This window comes from Cajanus cajan, chromosome 7 (assembly GCF_000230855.2).
Source record: "Cajanus cajan strain Asha chromosome 7, NIPB_CcT2T_4, whole genome shotgun sequence".
Taxonomy (NCBI): Eukaryota; Viridiplantae; Streptophyta; class Magnoliopsida; order Fabales; family Fabaceae; genus Cajanus; species Cajanus cajan.
The window spans coordinates 40,987,939-40,997,592 of NC_138523.1; the positions used below are offsets into that span (position 1 = coordinate 40,987,939).

The window sequence follows — 9,654 nt, forward strand, 5'->3', positions numbered from 1 at the left end:
CGATGAAGATTAGCAAAATGTTTCATACGTTGACGAGCCTTCGAAAGATGCACTTTGACTTCTGTTAAAATCTTTCTATGCTCTTGCAGGAGAAGGTGCACAGAAGTGGAAGACGAATCGCGTAAGGCATCCGTCGGGTTTGGAGGCGCGCGTCCATACAAGGCATGAAAGGGAGATGTGCCGATGCTGGTGTGGAAGCAGGTATTATGCCAATATTCCGCCAAGTGAAGATATTGGTACCAAGCATGAGGGTGATCACTAACGAAACAACGAAGGTAAGCTTCCAAGCATCTGTTCAAGACTTCTGATTGCCCGTCCGACTGAGGGTGATAGGCGGAGCTAAAAGCCAAGGTGGTGCCTTGGGCGCGAAAAAGTTCACGCCAAAAAGAACTCACGAACAACGGATCCCTGTCCGAAACAATGGATTTCGGAAAGCCATGGATTTTGAAGATTTCAACCATGAAACGACGAGCGAGCTGCGGTGCTGTGAAGTGGGCAGGAAGGGCAATGAAATGGGAAAACTTTGTGAGACGATCACAAACAACCCATATGGTGGAATGACCCAACGATTTTGGAAGGTGCGTAATGAAATCCATGGATATGTCTTCCCATACTCTGTTGGCAGTTTTGAGGGGTTGTAATAACCCAAAATTTTTTGTTGGCATATATTTGTTATGTTGACATGTAGGGCACTCTCGAATGAACTTGCGCGTATCAGAATAAAGATTTGGCCAATAAAAAACAGCAGCGAGACGACAAACTGTAGGCTTCAAACCCGAGTGACCAGCAACGGGGGTACAGTGAAACTCCCTGAGCAATTGAAGGCGAAAATCAGCAAAATCTGGGACAAACAGTCGTTCCTTGAAATACAATAGCCCATTGCGAAAGGTAAACAAATCCTGCCCATTATCTATTTGAAGCAATTTATGAACTAATTCCTGACCCGTTGTCTTAAAATATTGCTGCCAAGGTTGAAGGAACAGGGGAACAGGGGAAGAAATATGTAACAAGATCGAAGGTTGCGGTTCTGGGCGAGATAAAGTGTCAGCCACCAGATTCTGACTGCCAGGCCTGTAGAGAATGTCAAACTGGTAGCCCAAGAACTTAATGGCCCATTTCTGCTGCTCAGGAGTGTGGACTGCTTGGGTAAGCAAACTCTTTAAACTCTTTTGATCAGTAATAATCTGAAAATAGTGGCCAATCAAATATTGACGCCATTTTTTTATGGCTTCTGTTACAGCCAGCGTTTCACGGACATAGACAGAGGCAGCTTGGAGCTTAGGACATAGGCGTTTGCTAAAGAAAGCAATAGGATGACCATGCTGAGACAAAATAGCACCAATTGCAATGCCAGAAGCATCGGTCTCGATGACAAAAGGCGAACTGAAGTCTGGAAGAGCCAGAACCGGAACAGATGTAATTTTACTTTTGAGCTCGGTGAAAGCTTGTTGTGCTTGTAAACTCCATTGAAAAATAGGTGAACGCAACAAATCGGTGAGGGGAGTGGCAATCGCTGCATAGTTGCGGACAAATTTTCTATAAAAACCAGTTAAGCCTAAGAACCCGCGTAGAGCCGTGAGTGAACGTGGAGGAGGCCAAGCTACGATAGCTTGAATCTTCTCTGGGTCAGGTTGAACCCCTTGGCCTGAAATAATATGACCCAAATAGGCCACCGAAGGCATGGCAAACACACACTTGGAAAATTTAGCATAAAATTGGTTAGACAATAGGAGCTGAAGAACAGAGTTCAGTGTGACAAGTGATCGTGGAATGAATTACTATAGACCAAAATATCATCAAAAAATACTAGTACAAATTTTCTTAAAAACGGTCTTAGTAATTCATTCATGGTAGCTTGAAACGTAGAGGGAGCATTAGAGAGGCCGAAAGGCATCACTAAAAACTCGTAATGACCATCAAAGGTGCGAAAAGCAGTTTTAAAAGTGTCAAAAGAATTTACTCTAATTTGGTGATAACCAGAACGAAGATCAATCTTAGAAAAAACCTGAGCGGAACCAAGTTCATCTAGCAATTCCTCAATGGTGGGTATGGGAAAACGATCACGTATGGTAATGGCATTAAGAGCACGATAATCAACACAAAACCTCCAAGTACCATCCTTCTTTTTAACTAATAAAACTGGTGAGGAAAAAGGACTAGTACTAGGCTTAATAATGCCATCATTTAACATTTCTGTAATCAGGTTGGTCATAATGGTCTTTTGGGAATGAGGGTAGCGGTAAGGTTTGATATTAACAGGGGTGGAATTGGGTAAAAGGGGAATATGATGATTTTGAGGGCGATTTGGGGGTAAGCCTTTAGGTATTTGGAAGACAGCCTCGTAAGTGATTAAAAGGTTTTTAATCTCAGGAGGAGTAGAGGTAGGAATGGATTCCAAAAGGGGTAATGGAGGGCGTGGATCTGTATGAGAAACTTGTAGTAAATGTAGGGAGGCTACCGAATCTTGGTGAATATAATGACATAATTGATGAAAGGAAGACATGGTAGGGGAACCAGAGTCACCAGTGATAGTCACCTTCGTATTGAGATGGCTAAAGGTGAGGGTAGGGACAGAAAAGTCAGCTTGAATTGGCCCCAAAGTGCAAAGCCACGCAATCCCTAGAACCACATCAGCTCCCTCAATAGGTATCACGTACAAGGGAACCTGAACCACGGCCTCTTGAATAGTAAGAGGAACACCAGGGCACAATTTATCACACAGAATAAATTCACCATTGCACACCATAACTTTGAACGGGGAAGTGGGACTCATATCCAATTGTAAATGGTGAGCCAAACGTGGTTGGATAATATTGTGAGTGCTGCCTGAATCAATTAAAATCATTACCGTACAACCATTAATAGTACCCTTAAACCGCAACGTTTGAGGAGAGGGAACACCTGTGAGAGCCTGATGGGATAGCTGAAAATGAATAGCAGGGTTAGGTTCGTAATCGTCCAAAGTAGGTTCAGCCACTAATTCACCTGAATTAGGATCAGCATCATCAGTACAAAGTAGCAACAAAAATTTTGGAGTGGCACACTTATGTCCCGGATGAAATTTCTCATCACAATTGTAACAGAGACCAGCAGCCCGTCGTTCTTGTAGTTGTTGAGAAGAAAGACGTTTAATGGGAAAAGATGGAGATTCGGGCTGCACCAAGGGTTTGGTAACGAAATTGGCCGGTTTAGCAGTGGAGGGTATATGGTTAGGAAAAGAAGGGGAGGAACGGTTAAACTTGGGTTTGGCGTCTTTGAATTTGGCTTCAATTAATTTAGCAAGCCCAATGGCTTGAGAAATTGTCTGGGGTTGAAACATAACCATCTCATTTTGAATCTCTGTATTTAACCCAGAAATAAAACAATTCTTCAGAACTTCCGGTGGAATGCCAAATACACGATTGCTCAATTTTTCAAAAGTAGCCTGAAAATCAGCAACGGAACTGGTTTGGCGTAATTTTAATAATTCACCCTGGTGGTTCTCATAGGATGAAGGCCCAAAACGAACTTCCAAGGCCCGTGCAAAAGAAGGCCAATCCCCTAATTGATTATTGTGAAACATCCATTTAAACCAACTTAATGCATCACCCTGCATATAAAAAGCTGCAATAGGAACCCGTTGATCCCAAGGCACTTGATAAAACATAAAGTATTGATCAGCCTGAAATAACCAATCCAAAGGGGCAGAGCCATCAAACGGTAAGAGGTTTAATTTGGGGGGTCGAATTTGGGAGTGAGGAAAAGGTGGGGAAGGTTGAATGGGAGGAGTAAGGACGGAGGAATTTGGGAGTATTAAAGGAGGGATAATTGGTATGGATGTGGTGACAGTAGTGGGGTTGGTGAAAATAGGGGGGGTCTCGGGTAGGAGGGGTCACAAAAATTAATTGCTGGGGGCGTGTGAGATGGAAAAAAATTAGAGGGCAAGTGGGCACTAAAGGGATTGTCAACCGAGGAAAAGGAATGAGGTATAGAGGCCCCAGAAGTGGACGAACCTGGATTCCCAAAATGCGTACGAAGGGTGGCCATGATGGTGGATAAGGATTCTTGGTTCTGGTTGATGGCAGCTTGCATGGTAGAATATTGGGACTCAAATGTGGCAACCTGGGATTCAAATTGGGTCTGGAGGTCAGTAAATTTGGTGGAAAGGTGTTGAATGGGGTCATCTTCCTTAGAAGAACGGGGAGGCATGAGGAGAACGAGAGCACCAAATTATAGAGGTTTGCTAGAAGAAACTATTCTACACTAGGTTATTGCTAAGAAAGATATTCATTCCATGCTTGAAGAATTTCCATACAGTCACTATAAAAGAAAGACCTAAAGATATTGGGTGCCTACACCCTACACGTGTAAAGCACAGATTTAGGGAATAACAACAATGCAACAGAATTCAAAATGCAACAAAATAACACCAAGCCTATTTTAAAAGCCCAATCTTTAAGTTATATAGTCTTTAAACTTTAATGGGCTTCGCATTATACGTTTGGGCCTTCCAACTCTATCATCTTGTTACTTTCTTTTTATCTGATTGTTGTTACAACTTAGTCCAATGTTGTAGCCACGTGTTCATTATTGTTTATACCTTTTATTTGTGACAAATTCTAGAATATAGACAAGATGTTCAAATTATTGATTTTAATTTGTAGCGACATGTTCGTCACTAACTTGACCTTGTTGATCAAATTTAATAAAATAATACACAACTAATTTTACCTCACAAATATTTTATTTATTTTTAAGATGAGTATTTTTCCAAATTTAATGCTATACTTAGTCTACAAAGTAAAATGAAATATTTAATATATTAAGTTAATACTATTATTAGGCGTTTTGCATAAATTAATATGATAAATATATTTCATCAAGATCTTTCGAAACATACAAACGGTCAATCAATTTTAACTTATTTAAAAATATATAAAAGCTTGATTTTAGTCTCTTCCAAATATATAACATGAAAACTAGGTAAATGATTCACATAACACCATTATCACACATAATAGTGAAGAACAGTATCAGGGGAGATGAATTAATCACAACTGTCGGAAATCAAAATAGGATATTTTAAATTTGGGGAATAAAATCGAATTTTAACATATTTTCAATGGTAAAAAAATCATTTAACTCCAAGTAAAATATAGGAGTATTATTTAATTACTTGCATGGTGACATTCATTTTGTTTATAAGCCATAATTCTTTAAATAGTTGCATAGTAACATTCATTCTTTTTAAATAGTTTATAACTCCAACAACCAAAACACTTGGTTTAATTGGTATTTAGATTCCAACTGATGCTGCAATTGATATTCTCAAGTGTCAAAATTTAAGAAAACGACACTAGAAGAGATAATTTTAATTTTAATGCAATCAAGATAAATATAAAGAGAAAGCAGTAAATACAGGTTTATTTTGGGTCAACATACATAAAATATACGGTTCAAAGTTCAGTTGTCGCTAATAAAGTTCAAACTCAAACTATAACCCTTTTCGTCACTGCTCACCTCATATGAAGGGTATTATATGACGCGTCAGGAAGAGTTTAATTTTGTTATTATCTAACTCAATTTTAATTTAATTTCAAATTCAACACCATAAAATATAATTATATCTACGATTAAATCTAATTTCTTAATATATTATATCTAAATAAATATTACGCTTAATTGAATGAACCATATTTAGTTTTAGTCAAATTCCAAAACAAATTTTAATATGTAAATTTCTAAAGGGTCATCTTACATATGTTGACACCGATGTCAAAATTAATAAAATTATATTTTTAATAATCATTTTTGAATAATATAAATTTAATCAATTTAATCATATGTGATATTTTATGGCATATATTTTTCTAAATGCATTATCTTATATATTTTGAATATCATAATATACATTAAAATAAAATAAAATATTTAACTACTAAATAATTTTAAAATTATATAAAGCTGTGCATAATTGATTCAATTAATAAGAATATCAATTATATATGTCAACAATTGATGATATGTTGAATTTCAAAAATAGTAAAAATATACTTTCAATATTTGATAAAAAAAATTATTAAAAAATATAAACCATACAATTATTTAATTAATTAAACTTGTATTCTATGAAAAGAATGTTAAAAATGTAACCTATATTTGATGTTAAGTTACCAAGGAACCAAATAAAATATATGAATATCAAACTTCTTATTTATTGTGATAACAAGTGCATGTAAAATGGTTGAATCCACATTTTCATAGATAATAAATACAATAATCACTTTTAAAAAATATACAAAAATAAACTCCTAAAGTTAAATTTAATTTATGCATATAAAACTAATTTTAAAAACTCACTCTGATTAGTTTTTCAAATATATATTTTTAATTCATATTTAAATTAAGCTTAACTTGTGAAAAACTATTTTTTTCTTATTTTCTTTTTCAAAAAGTATTTTTAAAAAAATCGTCTAAACAAACTTCCTAGTTCCTAATCTAACAAAAGAATGATGCGATAGATTTGGATGTACAATTATCTGCATGCTAACCAACTCTTCCACTATTAAACCGTATCATTACATTATTAAAGAAAATCTAAACTTGCATCTATTACGCGTGTTATAAAGTATATGATCTTGAAAGTAGTAACATTGCATTAAAGTACAAGTGCCCATAAAAATTATTAATGGAAATCTAAACTTGTAGTAATCTAAATTCCAAATCATTGTCAAATAGCTAAGTAATTAAAAAATAATATGCTTATCAAAAAAAAAAATTAAAAAATAATAATTTAGAATAAATTTTAATTAAAAACATTTTAAATCAAAACCGTTATGAAAAAAAATATATATTTCGATGCCCCAACAGAAGCAGATATTCCATGAATGTACAAATCTCAGCTTTAAGTCTTGTTTTCATTAATTTGTTGGTTGGAACCCTAGGCAAGTTACCATCCAAAGAGTTCCATAAAGAAGCAAGTGTGAAAAGAAAAAGGTGGCATAACAGAAACGCAGAAAGAATATACTATACATATATACCAAGAGTAAATAAGTGCTAAACAGTAGTACTCACCTTTTGGTTTTTGATTGTTAAGGTTTGAGAGTTAAGAATGTTTTGTATTGGTCTCCAAAGAGGAAGGAGTGAGGCTAGCACAGCATGACCTAGTCAGGGTTAATTAGCATTTTCTGCCTCCCACTAACCAAAGCTAGATCATGCTGGCAGCTTCACTTTTTCCTTTGTGATCTTTTTCACCCTCCACACAAACACTTTGAACATGCTTCAGATTTTACACTCTGAGAAGCTGAAAGTACAAGGGGACATCTCAGGTTTGGTTTCATGCCAAACTTGCAAGGCACAAAGCAATGAGATGAATAGAAAGGAAAAAGCCAAACAAGGGAAGTAGTAACGCAAGAATATTGAAAACAACCCGGTGGTGTGGTAGAATATATATAGAAGAAATGAAAAATGTAATAAAATGAGAAACATAACCCACCTTGTGCAACAGTGAATTACAGAGAGTACGAAAGCATGCACAGTGGAATGAGGAAAGGAAAATTGAAGAGCAGTGCACAGCTAAGAAGGGGAACATGCATGATGAGCTATTGGGGTCAGAAAAAATATATAAAAGAATATAAGCAAACCTACTTAGCTACTAGGGCGGCATGCCAGTGGAGGGATCCTGACTCTCTCACAGGCTTTACAAAATATTTAATTAATGTTTAAACAATTTTATAATATTTTATGAAAAAATAAAAAATGTAACCAGTGTGTGGCATGAGGAAGAGGGTATGCATGGGATGGCCAGTCACAATTATTAATTATGAATAATGCATACAATGGTATATGAGAAGAGAAGATGCATTAAATGACACTGTTGCTGGTTGTGGTTGGAGACAAAATTAAAGGCAGAGCCCCAACACTAGAATTATTGGGTTTTTTTTTGTAACAAAAGAAGAGGGAGGGTTTAGAATTTCTATGCAAATTTTGGATGTACTGTACTATGCCTAATAATAATACGACCTTTTTGTTCTCTTTCCGCTGATTATTGCACAAGTGTAGAGTGATGAAGCTCAGTTGTCAATTCACTTCAATTCAATGTCGTTTTGCAGTCTCCACAATCCCTTTCACTTTAGTACGATCATCACAGTGCTACTCCACCGTTAATTTCGATCCTTCTCCCATAAATTCTGCTATACATTTTCATACTCTACTCACTTCATACCTTTCCACATCTTTTAAAATAAAATGATATTTTATTATATATCAAAATTACAATTATAACAGCAAAATTTGAATAAGGTAATTTATAGATATAAAAAGATTAAAAAAAAGTCATTTCAAATAAAATAGACAAAAATTAATAAGATATTAAACATACACGTAATACATTTATTGAGTCATTCTTCAAACACATTTTTTATTGATTACATTTCATTAAAAATTTCAAAATTACCCTAAACCCTAAACTAGTTAATACAGAGTTGTAGGAATTGAGATATGAATCGTTGCGCGAATTGGAGAGGGGCAATGCATGCGTTTTAAAGGGACAGCTAAGTTCTGTGAAGTCTGATGAACCTCTGCTTATAGCTTCATAGACCTGTAAGATATGGACAATCCAATTAATATTATATATATTCAGCTTCATTAGTGTTACAGCTTCAACTCACATGATGCCATGCATTCTTCACACTACAAACACAATTGCGAAAGGAGCACTGCTTCATCCTCCCAAAATAAAAAAGTTCGAATCATCTTTTAAAAGGTTAAAATATTATTATTTTATAATAAACTTATTATAAAATAATTATTTAATTCAATATTTTATAATTTAAATTAATATTTTATTTTTTCGGAATCTTTTTCGGAAGATCTATCATTTTTCTTTCCTAAGTGCAATAAATATTAAATATGACTACAAAATTTGTTTTCAAATATATAAAATGATTATCCGTTGCATTTTTCATATTATTAATGGAAACTATAAGGTTCTGCTGCCGAGGGATGGTTAGTTCATGTCACTCATAACATGCGTAACAAAGATGGGTCCCAAACAACCGCTTATAAAATAAAAATTAAAAAAAAATAAAAGACTCATATATATACACCTTTTTTTTTTTTTTAAGTATACTTCCTTTTTAAAAAAAAGTAAAATTTTAAAATATTTCCATTTTTTTAATTTTTTAATTATATACTCTAATATTTAATTTAACACTTTTTTCTTCTTTTTCACATAACTCATTTTCTTCTTTTTTCAATTTTTACATGCATTTTTTATCTTTCTCTCACTCTTCACCTATTTTAATAGGTATTTTTAATTCTTTTGATTATACATTATTTTCTTTCTTTCTTTTTCAATTTTTACATTATCTTCCCCCACCCCCCTTCTTTTACTTTTCATGTGCATGCATGACATAAAACAAGTTTTTAATAGTTACAGGTATGTGTGACTTCTTCGATAGTATCGAAAGTGTCGAGGCAAATGTGTATTTTTGCTTCAAGTACTTCCCTCATTTACATGTTTAGAAAACACAACATCAAATAATTTTATTTTTAGAAAATATTTTTCAAAATAGTAAAATTAATGTTAATGAAAGCATTTCTCATAATTGTATTTTTAACATACTTCTAAAAAGTACTTTCTAGACACTAAATTTACGGTTCCAAAAAGTACTT

The 9,654-nt window shown here is 34.5% G+C and overlaps 1 protein-coding gene across 1 annotated transcript; it reads right to left on the bottom strand.

The window, feature by feature from the left end:
- Nucleotides 1–1,747: 1,747 nt before the first annotated feature.
- On the bottom strand, nt 1,748–4,163 carry LOC145950024 (uncharacterized). The gene is made up of 2 exons (XM_083060937.1): nt 3,993–4,163; nt 1,748–3,661 (listed from the first exon to the last, which is right to left on the bottom strand). Exons 1-2 carry the CDS (start codon nt 4,161–4,163, stop codon nt 1,748–1,750), a joined length of 2,085 nt encoding a protein of 694 aa, XP_082917063.1.
- Between the last annotated feature and the right edge of the window lie 5,491 nt (nt 4,164–9,654).

Excerpts from the sequence above, each read along its gene's own strand:
- LOC145950024 (XM_083060937.1), bottom strand. The coding sequence starts at position 4,163 with ATGACCCCATTCAACACCTTTCCACCAAATTTACTGACCTCCAGACCC. Across the intron at positions 3,662-3,992 it reads TACGCATTTTGGGAATCCAG|GCTGATCAATACTTTATGTT; the intron begins GTTCGTCCACTT and ends TGGTTATTTCAG.